This window comes from Physcomitrium patens, chromosome 2 (genome assembly GCF_059467195.1).
Source record: "Physcomitrium patens ecotype Gransden chromosome 2, ASM5946719v1, whole genome shotgun sequence".
Lineage (NCBI taxonomy): Eukaryota > Viridiplantae > Streptophyta > Bryopsida > Funariales > Funariaceae > Physcomitrium > Physcomitrium patens.
This window is the reverse complement of record NC_143411.1, coordinates 1551315-1566893: the sequence shown is the minus strand read 5'-3', so window position 1 is coordinate 1566893 and position 15579 is coordinate 1551315. Positions and strand designations below refer to the sequence as shown.

Sequence of the window (15579 nt, the reverse complement as noted above, 5' to 3'; positions counted from 1 at the left end):
CACATGGGGCATCCATCTAATTGTTCCCTTTACTAAATACACATCACAATTACTAACTGATGTATTTAGCAATTATATATATTTTCCAAACAAAGTAAATGGTATTTAAAACTTCTACAACAAAAAGTTTCAGTGAGACTTTTTATCCAATTTTCTATAATAAAAAAAATATATATATATATATATATATATATACATATACACACACACAATAATTTGATCTATAATAATTTGATTTGACGAGAAGTGAAAATCCAGAAATGTTATCATAGTTGAAGTAGCATGAATGAAAAGTGTGCAAACTTAAAAAGAACAAGTAAATGAAGTTTTGGCATGAAACAATTACATTCCCAAAATATTACACTCTATGTTCATTGAAGCACTGAGTAATCTGAAACCATGAGTTGTGAGAATGTGGGTGAGCACGAGTGCCCATTAGTGGGGAACCATGAGGAGGGTGTGAGGGAACGAGGAACCCAAAGCTGCTGGGATCCCAAACCGCGTCTCACAGGATTGCGAGAAAGGCACGGAGATAACACAGAAGGGGGGGGTGGGGATGGCCGGAGACGTGAGAAAGGAGAGGGGCACGTCCTCTTATCATCCCCAGTTAACGGGCCACCTAGCCACGCAACGCCCATTAATTAACTTGTGAAGGGTTATCTTCCATCCGTCAGTGATGAGGGACCACGCGGCGACTGCTCCACACCCAAGTCGTCGTAGTCACCTTTCTTTTCGTCCAGTGACGAATTTCATCTATAAAGCTTGAAATAGCGACGGTCGAATGACGAACCGACGACGCAGCAGGTGCAGGCTGAGATAATTAGTTTCGGACGAACGACGTTTGCAGGTGTCGACGTCTTCGTCGTTAGCGTGAGCCCCGGAATCCCGATTCCCATCCCCACGTTCCGAAATTTTGAACTTCGGGTTTGATTTCGTGTGTTTACGAGTGGTAGGTGCAGGGCCCCGGTGGGGGTGCCTCGCCAGGCGATGGCGAGGTGCCTTCCTCCCCACGTCGACGATCATCATCCATCATCCATCCTGACCGGCGGTGGCTCCAGTCGGCGATTATTGCTCTCGTGTGTGTGTATGTTTGTGTGGGCGAGGGCCTTTTTCTAGTTTGTTGAGGCCTTTATTTCGTTCAGACTTGGTAGCCAATGGGTTGATTGATGTCCTTCGGAAACGCCGCGTTCCAAGCATAGGGAGTAGCGAGGCCGTGAGTTCTTCTGGATGTGGAGGAGAGAGGATTGATTGCTATTCTTTCGCATTGAGAAGGAGACGGTGAGCCTTCGTATTGTGTGACAGGGAGAGGAGGAGGGAGGATTGATGGCTATCCTTTCGCATTGAGAAGAAGGCGGTGAGCCTATGTATTGTGTGACTGGGAGAGGAGGAGGGGATGCCGAGGTCGTAGCAGTTTGCTCTTGATCGGATGTGGTGTTAGTGACTCGGTGAGATCTCTTGGTTAGGCCTTGGACTAGTTAGCAGTGCCTGCACTTTGTTGCGGTGTGTTTGATTTCAGTGTGGATTCCTGGTCAAGGAGCCTGGGGCAGATTGTGGACGGAGATCCTCTGTTGTGTTTCTTCGTTGCATCTGGAATTTTAAGCATTGGTGCGGTTGTTGTATATACATATGTAGGAATCCGGACAGCATGATAGTTGGAAGCGGTGTAGGAGGTTTGGTCACGGGAATTGTGTTGCGGTGACGTGTGGTTAGTAGTCGGGATAACTTGGGGGTCTTGCTTGTAGTTGACATCTGGAAGTTTTAGGAGATTGGCGACAGGATTTTGTGGATTTTTCTGACAGCTTGTTTCAGGCTGCTTGACGATTATTTTAGCATCTTGAAAGCGTTGGTGATATCAAAGGTGGATTCAGTTACCGATTTGTAGTTCTGTGTGTAATTTGCGGGAAGCATGTTTTGCAAGGTAGAAGGGAGCTTTCATGTCGCAGATTTGACGTCGAACACTTCCTGTCTTGCCTTAGGCTGTTCAATGCTCCCTTGCGCCCCGAAATTCTCATTCGGTATTGCTTGATTTTTCTGCCGTCTTTTTCTGTTGTACATGTAGTCATTAGTTACTTGCCCGTCACTGTTGTTTCGTCCTACATTAGACTTCACTCGCGAAACTAGTGTGAATTTGTGTTTTCTAGGGGTCGTTTTCATGTTTGCTGAGAGCACTCTTTAGGGATGTTCTATAGATGTGTCGTGGTAGAATGTAGTTTCGGAAGCTTTTGAATTAAAGAATTACCTTCGAATTGCGAGCCACTTCTTGCCGTATTTGTACTCTTCTTTGTAATGTAGTCTTTTGAAAGAGTAGGTGTTTTACCCTCTAAGTCTGTACTTTTTGCACTGGTGTGTTTGTAGCTGTGATCACAGTGGGCCTTGTATGCGCCTTGGCAAGTTTTATTGTAAATTTCTATTACTCGAGTACTGTCTACGGTTATGAAGAATTGTCTGTCTCCTCATTGCGACTCATAGTCTTATTTCCTACAAAAATCAGCGCGTTTCTCTTACGACTTCTGGCATTAACGCTTCTGTGAGCAACACAAATGCTTTTGTCAGTGCCCTTACCTGTTGGGTGTGATCTTTTAAACGCATATACTTTTGACTTCATCGCTTTCGAAATGATGGACAATTGTAATTATCACCTTTTTCTACCTACCTAGACAAGATCACTGGAAAATTTTATTGTATTTTAATACTCCTCCTCTGTGCAGGTGCGAGAGCTGCTTGTCAACTCTTTTGAGAAGATTTCGGCGCTTTGTGTCTTGAAGGATGTGTCGAGTTCTTGAAGACATGGAGAAATTTCCTTCCGTTACTTGGTTTGAGATTGACTTTTTTGCCGATTCAGTGGCACTGGAATCTATTGTGACTCAGCAACCTGCTCCAGGAATGGGCCTGCTTGCGGCGGTGCTACCGCTGCGTCCTGGCTACTCAGATTACTTATAGCTCACACCCTTAAGCAATCACCCCTTTCGGAGATGAATGGCGGCTCTTCATGCGGAGGTCAGATAGAATATGGACGGTTACCTTGTCAATACTGGTACTGCAGGGAGGCAGATTTAAAGAACTACGTCAGAGGAGAATGGTACAGAATAGCTTTTTGTGTGCATCACACGGATCAGAAATCACTGGATAATTCATCCTCGGTACTGTGAAGGGTTTTCCCGATCACAGATTATTATCAAAGCATGGAGCGGTACGTTGTACCATTTTAAAAAGTATTGCATTTATTCTTGAGTTGTACATTGGCTGGTAACATCTGGTCATGATTGTTGACTTGTTTTCCATTTTTTGACCTAAAATTATATTCTTCTACGGTACTACTGATCATTACTTTTATTTATTTATTTACTTATTTATTGGTTTTGCAATAGGTATAAGGTTATGAGGCAGTTGGGAGATGGGACCTATGGAAGTGTGTGGAAAGCATTTAATAATGGTACCAATGAAGTTGTGGCGATAAAGAAGATGAAGAGGAAGTTTTACTCGTGGGATGAATGCATGAATCTTAGAGAAGTCAAGGTATGTTATCCTTAGTTCGAGTGCGAACTGGTCTTTGAGAAGGCGTCCGTGCGGTTTTCACCGTTTAGTATGTAAGTCTCAACGATGTTCAACCAGCTTTTGGATTTTTTGAATTTTGCATGCCGATTATTTGATCGGCGAATGTGGTTTGTCAGTCTCTGAGGAAGCTGAATCATCCAAATATTGTGAAGTTGAAGGAGGTTATCAGAGAAAACGATGAACTATTTTTTGTGTTCGAGTACATGGTAAGTGAAGTGCTTCGGAGCACACAGTGAAGTTTGTGCATTGGACATGTTCTGTTTATTTCGTATGTTTGATGAGAACCTTAGAATCTGATTAAACACATCTGCTAATAAGTTTGTTTTTTGATTCTCATAGGAGTACAATCTGTATCAGCTTATTAAGGATAAGGACAAGCCTTTTTCTGAGTCCGAAGTAAGGAGTTGGGCTTTTCAAATTTTGCAAGCGTTAGAGTACATGCACAAGAATGGCTATTTCCACAGAGATCTGAAACCAGGTAGAAGATTTTTTAATAGGCAAAGGGGACTTTGCTTATTTATTTTAATGGATGATCCAATTAATGCAAGTGCTGAAGATACCATACAACGATTTTCATATCTCAGTAACTAAAATTTACGTTTTTTTAAATTTTTTTCCCTCCCCTGTGAAGAGAATTTGCTGGTCACGAAGGACGTGATTAAGGTTGCTGATTTTGGTCTTGCGAGGGAAGTACAGTCATCTCCACCGTACACAGATTATGTCTCTACTCGTTGGTAAGACTTTTTGATAGTAAGATATTACGTTTAGTTCTTCGAGTGTATATGTACTGGCTATTTGTGGGTGTGCTACTTATCTTTGAATACGTTCGGTTTATCTTTTAGGTATCGAGCACCAGAAGTGCTTCTGCAGTCACCAACCTACTCCGCCGCTATAGATGTGTGGGCTGTGGGAGCAATAATGGCCGAACTCTTCACACTTCGTCCACTTTTTCCTGGAGCAAGGTAGGGTATCAACTATACTAACTTGACTAAATTTTCTGCGTTGACACGATCATGTGTTAAGATGTTTCAGCAGCATTCGTTAGTTGATACCTAGGCAATGTTAATATGATGCGGGTACGTTATCTACATAATGAATATTTGTGGAGATGTGTTGTGAGGGACTTTGCAATATTCATTTTTACTTCAGTAATCTTCGCGAGACTAATTTTTAGTGAGTTTGTACTTTGTTTGCGTTCTGTATTCAGCGAGGTCGACGAAATATACAAAATATGTTCTGTGATTGGCTCTCCTAGTTATCAGACATGGTCTGAGGGCATGAAGCTGGCATCTTCTTTGAGTTTTCAGTTTCCTCAGGTATATACTTGAAACATTATGTGGAAGTTCCTATTTTATTGTGTAGACTGGTGTAATATCGAATATATGACATGGGCAGAACGCAATGCCTTAATATCATTTCCTCTGTTTTTATATTTCTCGCTGCATCACCATCACTGCCTTCTTCTTGCCTTCTTTTGTTGACTTAGAGATTAAAAACGCTTAGGTGGTTTTGCAATCTCTATCATACAGATACTACGTATGAAGCACATGAAATTGAGGCTCGAGTTTGAAGGCTCGTGCTCTGTTTTCATATCATAAAATAGATCTAAGACTTATGTTTCAAAAAATTATGCGACACTTTTTGATGGCGCTTCTTGTTAATGTTGTAGCTTTCACCTACAAATCTATCTCACCTGATTCCGACTGCCAGCCCAGAAGCGATCAATCTTATATCTGTAATTGTTTCTGCCCTCGATTTTTATACCTCTTAGTTGCTGTGTTGTTTGGAACTCCTTGACTGAGATAATTGAACTCAATCGATTTATATTTTTCTGAAGGTTATCAAAATTAGTAGACAGCCTTTTAATGTGCGACTATTTCACAGGCTATGTGCGTCTGGGATCCCAGTAAAAGGCCGACAGCAGCGCAGGCATTGCAGCATCCCTTTTTCCAGGTCCAGAAATTCGTTATACCTGTTGATGTTGCAGCGGTGCATTCCTACCTGAAGTCTTGAGTTAGAGAGCTATATGTGTTATTTAGTGAAGTTGCTTTGAAACTTTTGTTAAGCTCTGTAGAAGGTGTAAACTTATTCGAAATTCTGCAAACCTTGCAGATTCATAAACGTAATCCAGTTCCTACTCCAACATACGAGTTTGTCCAGCCCAAGACATTCATTCCGACAGGTTTTTTGCTGAAAGACTTCTGTAGCTGTTACTTTACTTTAAAAAGGAAAAATTATATTTAGTGTTTTGGAGTATGTGTTTGTGCATGTACCTGGCTATGTGCATTAGAGAGCGTGTTCAAAAACGTATGTTGCATTTCATGTTTCAAAGTCAATTCAATTTTACGAATTAGTTCTGAATTTGTATTTTATTCTTGTTCCAGCTTTGAAGCCAAATTTTGCGACCAACAAGGAATCTGAAGGTCAAGCAGGTAGGGCATGCTTTCAAAATTTCGATTCTTGTAACGTGCGTATTGTTAGCTCATAAATTTTCTTTTCGGCGGAATCTGAGTTGTGAGTTACAATGGAATTTTTGCAGGATTTAAGCGCGGGATAAGGAATTGGACTAAGGAGGTATGTGTTGATTTGAAAATTTCCTCTATTTCTGTTATTTTCGTTTTTCTCAACTCGATTTTTTCTAGTTTATTTGTTCTGCAATTGTTTGAAACCCAGGTGGAGCCTCTTAAAAATCCTATGTGTGTGCAGAATCGTACAGCAGGTCAATATGGCAGTGGTAAAGTGAGGCCAGCTGTCAACAGGTCTTATGTTAGTCCAGGCAGTGAGCTAAAACGTAGCCCTCGATAACAGCACTCTTAGCCAGAATTCTCTTTTATAAATTTTGCGTGTTTTCATTATAATTGTAATGATTGTAATTATGAATGCTAATCACGTTGCTATGGTGATTTGGCAGTCGTCCCACCTATATCCTATGCCCGTGGTCCCGTAGTCCCAGTTGTCAACTCCCCGATGCCATTTCTTCCAACTCGGTGTGGACCTTTTGCTCTTCAATTTTTTACTTTCTTTTTATTTTTATAATTACAGGTATCGTTTGAGCGGTCTGTTCTTGAATTTCTTTACTATGAATGATTTTTATACTACTAATTTAGCTTTTTCTCCACTTGAATGATAGGTGTTATCCTGCTGTCTTATCCTCCAATGCTAGTTATGGTAGACCCTACATGGCAGGCGGAGAGACCTATCAGCAGGCTTTTCACGCATTGCCTGCCATTACTGCTAACCATCGACGTGGTTACAACATCAGAAACTCCTACAATATGACAGTCGCATGATTTGCGGGGGTTGAAATACGTTCATTTCACCAGTTTTAGCAGAGTGTATTCACTCTACTACGATTGCTGAAGCATCTTTCGATTTGACCATGAACAGAGCGGTGAAATAGGTTCTTGGATGTTTAGAAGTATGGTCAGGAGAAGGTTTTATATGCAGCGGAGGATTCGTGCTTAATATTTTAGAATGAAGTGCTTGTGGATGAGCATGTCCATGTTTTTCAGTTGCCTTGATGGCTATGCGTTGGAATAGAAAACTAGTATGTGGGGAAGCAGAGACGTTGGGGATGAATATAAAGGCTAGGTCATTTCCTGCCCATTAGCCTTTCAGAGTGTTTGTCTTGGATGCAGTTGAGTTGGGTAGATTCAGACCTTTGTTAACCAGGCGAACCAGACTGATGATTTTAAAGATTATCATGATGATGAGCCTTCAATCGACATGCTGGAGTGTTCAGAGCGTGGCTTGTCTTCATCTGTCCTCCATTTTCTGTAATAATTTCCTTCGGGATTACTAATGTAAACGAGTTAATTTTTGTGATGGACTTTAATGCAGGCATGAAGTTGTGAGTAGCTTTTTAGTGTGTCGTCTTCGACATAGTTGGATTTCTTTCCTCATGACTCTTACTAGTCCATGTGTGAAAGCATCTTTCGTTTTGAGTATTCTAGTAGTAACCCTTGTGCGCATATTTTATGTTCAGAATTACCGTTGATTGTCGGTAATATTTTTTTTTGTCACTATCATAATTAGCTGAAGAGCAGATGACAATGTCTTCTCCTGTCTTATCCTCTCCGTTCATAAAAACATTTCTTCAATTTTGTCGTTATTGTTCTTCGTGGGAACAAAGGATGATTTGTAAAAGCATTGAATTATTCAGGTTTTGTCCAACATAGCATCTGTCATTGACGGTTTTGTGAAAGTGGAACTTAATTTAAGTAGAACGCTCTGTACCCACTCAAAGTTTAAAAACAAAATATTAAAAATAGATGAACTAAATGTCTTTTATTGGTAATTTATACTTAAAAGTTTAAAAACAAAATATTAAAAATAGATGAACTAAATGTCTTTTATTGGTAATTTATACTTAAATTTGTTGTGGAATAGTTTCTGAAAATTTGCTTTGATTTTCCATCTTTCAAGTAATCTACGAAGCATGTTGCTTCAAACTTAGTTACTCCGAAACATTAGTTACTCCGAACCTTAGCTAGTGTTGACTTATGAATTTCTTTCATTCTAATGATTCCAAACTATTATCATTTTATCAATTTCACTCATTCTAATGATTCCAAACAATTATCATTTTTGTATTATGATTCTGAATTTAATTACTTTTTCTTCTATACCAATTAGCATTAAATATCTATTAGGTTTTATAGTGACCTACAAAAATTTACAAGCTTTCAAATTTGAATATTATAATAACTTACATAAATTCTAGTGTCTTTATATCTATTAAGATTCAAACCACATATTATACCACATAATATCTAAAACAATTGTAATATAATTTCAAAACATGTGCCTTTCTTACAATTTGATTTGATGAATTAAATTTTTCTTTATGAAGTATTAATGGAGTGGTAAAATCAAAATTTTCTAATTAGGAAAAAGAACCACAAGCCTTGGATGAAGGAGGCAAAAAATTGCCATACAGCAATGTGCAAATTTTCTTTGATGCTTGTCAACAATTGCTTTGGATCCAAAACAATGTCAATCCATGATATATTTTCTTCATATTTGTCTCTACTTCTCTAAAGACCATGAAGCAATTTTTTCTTCAACAATTTCAATCTTACATAAATCTTAAGAAATTTGAGCCTCTATAATGGATCTAAAGACCAACAATTGTCTATAAACAATTTTAATTCTTATGAACAAACATTTGACAAATTAGGTCTTTTACAACTTTCTATATTTTCTTGATAAGTACAAAGAAGACATTCACCACTAAAAGATTTTGTTTCCAAAATAATTTTATTATAAATTATACCAAAATTGAACACATCCACTTTCAAAGCATCCACTTTTAATATGGATTCTCAAAAATATATATATATATATATATATATATATATATATATATTATAACCTCAAGTATTGTATTTATTCAAAAATACCAAAAATCCATCCTTATATAGATACTTATACAATGTTCTTCACTTCAACTTATGAAATATTAAAATCAAGTTATTTTACATGTACATGTGTCTTATCAACTAATTTTAGAATATTTATTGGATCTACAATAACATTATTAGATTTTATATTACAATATGCTAACTTCACATCATGCATGTAATATATTCTACTTGCAATTTGTGACATAATGTCAATTGCAATTTCTTTTAGAAGTCAACCTCTCTCTTTCAATACTATAGATAAGGTCATCTTTCCTTGTTCCATTACAAATTCAAATTATTTTCTTTAAAAAAAACCACAATAAAAAATCTTGATGATGTTTGAATGACATAATCCACCTAAAATTCTAGTTTCTTTCAAAAGAACTTTATTAAACTCCTCAAATAAATTAGAAGTAGAAATAACTTTTATTGCTTTCTCCAATTCTAATTATTTTATTAAATATACCACTACTTTTTTAATTTCTAGCCAATTGAATGGATGTTCTTCCATATTAAAGACAAGAATACTCATAAAAAAGTAAATAAATCTAGTCTACTTCCTTCAATCTTTTAAATACCTCTTATCCATATTATAAGATAATAGAAAAGTTCAACATATGTACTTGTACATTGTCAATAATATAATACCATTAAGCTTATCATACAACAATAATAGGCCTTCATCAACTTTATTAATGGATGTTGGAAAAAATGTGGTACTTCTCTTGATCTCAATATGACACTGAGAGATGCCATAGATAGTGTTCAAAATAATTGTCCAAATCAAAAGTTTTCTTAAATTTCTTTTAATGTTGATTTGGGTCACTACAATTAAAGCCAATTTTCTTTGCAATATTCTTCAATCAAGGTTCATGCTTTACATAAAGAAAAAAATGTTGCTACAGTATTATAAAATATGTTTTTTACTTAATAACTACAAAAAATCTATTTTGTAATATTTTACTAATTTTTTTCTCCTGAAGTAAATATTGTATCAATATGAAGTTTGAAAATAGATAGAATTATATAATAATTCCTATAATATTTATAAAACATCTTTAAGCTACTTCCTAATTTTAAACTTATATTATATTAATAATTATATAAAATATAAGAAAAATCTATCAAATAATTATCTAAAATATTTCTTTATTATTACAAAAAAAATATATTTATTCCTAAAAACTTTACTTTATTTACTATGTATAAGTTATATAATTTTTAGAATAATTTAATATGATACATATTTCAAAAATTAATTATTTTTTTAATTCAACTATAATAATATGCTTCAAAAAAAAAAATCATCCATAATAAGTAAGATATTTTCATACTACATACACTATAAATATTGGATTATAACAAAGTTCTATCTAGCCAATTCAAAAAAATAAAAATAAAATTGAATTACATAAAAATATAATCAAAAATATATTCCAAAGAAATATTAGTATATAACCAAGTTCAATACTTATTATGGACATACAACTAAAAAAGGTTTGAAAAGATTCTAGGAAGTTCTAGAAGATTCTAGAAGGTTCTTGTAGATCCTAGAAGGTTCCAAAAAATTCCAATAGGTTCTAAGAAGGTTCTAATAGATTCTAAGAAAGTTCTAGAAGGTCATAGGAGATCTTGGAAGGTTCTAAGAGGCTTTAGATGATTTAGGAAGTTGCCAAAGAAGGATCTTAGGCTTGCTTTGTTTCCAAGCCTCATAGAAACTTCTCATGAAGCTTCATAGGACCTAATATATATAGGAGTCAAGGTTGAGAGGATTTTCAATTTTGACAATTTACTTCTTATGGTCTAGCTAGGATCTTCTTACCATGTATCTATTTATTTTTTTAATGTCAAATTAACTCTATTTCTTGATCTTGAATCCTTGTCATGTATAAGGTCCCTTATAGTTTGTCGAGACTATCATAAAAAAATATTAAAAGCTTGGTCTTTTTTGACAGAGAGTGGATTACCTTTCTTCTTGAAAGTACTATAGCATTCTAGAGGTTGCAGATTATCCTCTCCTAAACTAATACTATTCTTTCTTAATATTCTTTTGGTTTTTTTTCTTCTTTATATCATAGATTAAGTTTTTTTTTCTTTGAATGCATGTATTTTTTTGATTTTTTATGGTAGAAGGTGAAAAAGTCAATATGACAAACTCCAAAGAGATCAAATTTGATTCTATTATTAATGCTCTTCAAGCATTGAGAATGAAGATAGAGACTTTGTCGAAGTAGAATGAAAAATTATATATGACCATATATAATAGTCAAGGAGCTGGAGTGCCTCAATTACCATATCAAATGAAAATAGAGGTTCCAAATTCTCAAATGAATATATTTGCTTCAATAAACATGGAAGGTGCATCCATTTAAGGCAATGATCTCACAATAATAATAGCAAAAGAACCAAGGATCAACCTTTCAAAAAAATTCAATGGCACATGCTTAAAATTTCATAGCTTTGTAAATCAAGTATGACTAATCACCTTACTTCAACTTCAATGATATTCCATTGAAGCATCTTGTATTGGTTTGATTGGAACCTTGTTCTCAGGTCAAGCTTTATCTTAATTCACTTCATTATTTAAAAAGAATTTTTCTATATTGTACAATTTTGAAGCATTTTTGGCAGCATTTGCAAAAGCATTTGGTGAACATGATAAGGTTTATTCTTCAACAATTAAAATTCGAAGCCTTTGAAAATTATATAAAAATATATTTTGTATCAATATATACCTTAGATTTTTGACAATTAGCATATAATATAAATTGGAAAGAAGATGCGTTGATGAGCCAATTTCATTGAAAATTAAGAGACGATATCAAGGACTTATTGTTGTCTATTCCAGACCTTGAAACACTCAATGAAGCCATCAATCAAGTTCTGAAGTATAATAACCATTTATTTGAATGACAACAAGATAAATATTCTTCAATTACCTCACATGTATACACCAATTATTTTGCAGCTTCTTCACTATGCAATTTTAATGAGCATTTAGAAGCAAAAGATATGTAGATTGATGCAGTTTGCTTCAAACTTCTTTTTGCATAAGAAAAAAAAATGTTGAAGGGAACTTAGCCTATGCTTATATTATAAAAAACTTGGTCATAAGATTCATAATTGTTTAGAGAAATGCCAACGTACATATCAAATGAAGAGTGCGGCCACATCATCAAAAGATTTACAAGAAAATGAGGGTGTCCGACTATAATAAAGACTATGCTGCTAGATTCTTTACTATTACAAATTAAAAAATTTCATAAACTTTGTGCCAGCCTTTTTTGTTGTTTTACTATACTTATATAGTTAAGAGTCACAAAACTAGAGTGTCATTTATTATTTGACTTGAGAGTCTCTGCATGTTTTATTGATGAAGAATTTTTTATATTACACAAAATCTGTATGGTCAAAAAATTCAAAGCCGTACATATAGAAGTAATAGATGGTCGACCTTTATCCTCTGGAGACATCATTGATGAGATGATTCCATTAGAAATAACCTTTGACAACCATAGTAGCCAAGTAGTATTCAACGTTATTAGATCACCATCAAGTCTAGTTATTTTAGGACTTTTACGGCTTAAAAAATATAATCTTTGGATAGATTGGATATTCCAAAAGTTAGAATTTCTTCTAATAGATTATAGAATCTTTAAATCTATAAAAAATCTTCTAACATATGACAAGCCAAAACTTAAACAATATTTATTTATTGGAGCTATAGTATTTGTAAGGGCGGTTAAACATGGCATTATATTTACTGTCTATACAAATCTATGATCGAAACCTATGGTTGCTACAACAAAAATTTTAAAGGCATATAAGGATTTTATAAATGTATTTGAAAAAAAAGTACAAACATCTTGTTCAAGCATTGCCATTAGGATTGTGCGATTGACCTTCAAGAATATGCTCAACCACCATTTCGATCTATCTATAATTTATTCCAAAATGAGCTTACGACTTTAAAGGAGTACATTGATGAAAATCTAGCTAAGAATTTTATTCAACATTCCAAGTTGCCAGTTTTTGCTTGGATATTATTTAAGAAGAAGCAAGATGAATCTTTATGGATGTATATCGATTATTGTAGTCTTAATAAAATAATAGTAAAGAATCAATATCCATTGCTATTGATATCTGGACTTCTTAATCAACTTAGCCAAGCAAAGATCTTTACAAAGATTAATCTATGAGGCATGTATAACTTGGTACGCATTGAAGAGGGAGATGAATGAAAGACAATATTTTGTACCAGGTGTGGACATTTTGAATACAATTTCATGCCTTTTAGACTTATCAATACACCAATCATATTCTAATACTTAATAAATGATATATTTCATGAATATCTCAACAACTTTGTTGTGATCTATTTGAATGATATTCTAATCTTTTCTAAGAATCCAAAAGACCACAAAAAATATGTTTGTCTTGTATTGGAAAAGCTATGAAGTGCTAGGCTATATGTAAAACTAGAGTAGTATATATTTCATGCACTTTAAGTCAAATTTTTTGCATATATTATTTCCAACGAAGGCCTTTTTATGGATCCAAAGAAAGTAAAAGTAATCATCGATTAGGCAAAGCCAAAAATTGTACGTGATATTTAATGCTTTTTTGAATTTGTAAAATTCTATAAGATTTTTGTTAGAAATTACTCCAAGATTGCTATTCTACTTACGTGGTTGACATTCAAAGATAAACTAAACTAAGGCCCCAAAATACAGAAAGCTTTTCAAAGCTTAAAAGATGCTTTTATAACAACTCTAATTTTGATACATCCAAATTTTAATAAGCCTTACTTTATAGAGACTGATGCTTCAGACTTTGCATTTGAAGTAGTCTTGTCATATTATAAAAAAGATGGAAAACTATATCAAATTGTATTTTTTTTTTTAGAAAATTCTCAACAGTAGAAATCAACTATAAAATCTATGATAAAGTGTTACTTGTCATCATGGATTCTTTCTAAAAATGGTGCCATTTTCTTGAAGGGGTTCTCATTAGGTGACTATATATATAGATCACAAGAATCTTGAATACTTCATGTTAGCCTAGGTCTTGAACCATTGCCAAGCGCATTGGAGTATATCTTTATCACAATTTGACTTTTGCATCATGTATTGACAAAAATTAGTAATGGTTATGAAATGTATTATTAAGATGTTTCTATCTTGAAAAAAATAAAATAAAAATAATGTAGCATATGATCAACAATGGACAATCTTGTTAAAGCTTGAGCAATTTCATCTTTGATCAATCAATGTATCAATACTTGTGGATTTATCATTTTTTAATCAAGTTCGTAAAGTCTTAAATATGGACCCTCTTATTTTTTTAATACCAAGAGTCTTGCTAATAACCTTCTTGAAGAGTCTTCTAAATTCAAGATTGAAGACAACTTCTTGTTTTTTGAAGAACATTTGTTCATTCTTGATGAATCAACTTACATGTGCATTCTTCAAATATGCCATGACTTTCCTATAGCCAGACATTTTTGATTCAATAAGACTTTGGAACTTCTATCTAGAGACTTTTAGTGGCCTAAAATATAGAAGGATGTTAAGAAATTCATACTATCATGAGACACTTATTTAAGATCAAAAAATCCTTGACATTGGATATATGGACTTTTTCAATCCCTTTCTATTCTAAGACAATCATTGTCATCCATCTCCATAGATTTTATTACAAAACTTCTACCATTAAGCTCATTTGATACTATCTTTGTAGTTGTTGATCGATTGATCAAGATGGTATATTTTATATTTTATTAGAAGTCAATTATTAATGAAGAGATGGCAAGTCTTGTTATTGAGAATGTCTATTGTTACCATGAGTTGTCAGATGATATTGTGTGAGATCGTCAGCCACAATTTGTATCAAGGTTTTTGAAGGCTTTCTTCAAGATTCTTAAGGTTGACATCAATCTTTCTTCAGCCTTCTATCCTCAAAGTCATGGCCAAATGGAGCGAGTCAATTAAATTCTTGAGCAATATTTGACATGTACTATTAACTATTAACAAGACAATTGGACTTTCTACTTGTCATTGGCAGAATTTACATATAACAATATAATCCATGCATCTATGCAAAAAACATTATTTTAGTCTAATTGCAGTCATCATTCAAAATTGGATATGATAGAGTCTTCAAAATCGACAAATCTAACAGCAAAAGAATTTGCTATGAAGATGGCCAAACTTCAAGCAACCATAAAGACTCACCTAAAAAAGGCTCAACAATGTTATAAGCTAGTAGTGGATGAATTGAGGAAGGAACATCTTCTATTCCAAGTTAGTTACAAAGTGTGGCTTCTTTGGCACAATATAAAAGCCAATAGGCCATGTGATAAGTTAAACTACCAAAGGTTGGGACCATTTGTGATTCAAAAATAAATCAATAATGTTACTTATTTCTTTGAATTACCTTCAACCATGAAGATTCATCCAATCTTTCATGTTTCACTTTTGAAAAGGTATAAAAAATCAAACATATTAGATCAAAGACAACCACCACCTCCTATGGTTGAAATCAATGATTATATTGAATTTGAGGGTGAAGAGGTATTAGATTTAAGGATAAGACATAGAAGGCTTGAACATCTAGTCCA

General features: G+C 34.3%; 1 protein-coding gene across 5 annotated transcripts; it reads left to right on the top strand.

The window, feature by feature from the left end:
- The first annotated feature begins 1274 nt into the window (after positions 1–1274).
- On the top strand, positions 1275–7390 carry LOC112276260 (cyclin-dependent kinase F-4). Of its 5 annotated transcripts, none has more exons than XM_024507421.3 (16): positions 1275–1445; positions 2709–3190; positions 3369–3516; positions 3672–3761; positions 3895–4033; positions 4187–4289; positions 4398–4517; positions 4763–4871; positions 5225–5290; positions 5440–5508; positions 5668–5737; positions 5940–5987; positions 6095–6129; positions 6262–6289; positions 6467–6542; positions 6686–7390. In XM_024507421.3, exons 2-16 carry the CDS (start codon positions 3183–3185, stop codon positions 6843–6845), a joined length of 1269 nt encoding a protein of 422 aa, XP_024363189.1. In that variant the 5' UTR covers positions 1275–1445; positions 2709–3182; the 3' UTR covers positions 6846–7390. The 5 variants fall into 5 exon arrangements, with proteins under 5 accessions (XP_024363189.1, XP_024363217.1, XP_024363207.1 ...); XM_024507449.3 differs by having other exon boundaries at positions 6262–6294; XM_024507439.3 differs by having other exon boundaries at positions 6262–6314.
- Positions 7391–15579: the final 8189 nt, after the last annotated feature.

What these genes read in the sequence shown, in the direction of transcription:
- LOC112276260 (XM_024507415.3), top strand. An exon ending in CAAGACATTCATTCCGACAG is followed by an intron (nt 5,738 to 5,939) that starts GTTTTTTGCTGA and finishes TTCTTGTTCCAG; the next exon opens with CTTTGAAGCCAAATTTTGCG. An exon ending in TCCAGGCAGTGAGCTAAAAC is followed by an intron (nt 6,347 to 6,466) that starts GTAGCCCTCGAT and finishes GTGATTTGGCAG; the next exon opens with TCGTCCCACCTATATCCTAT.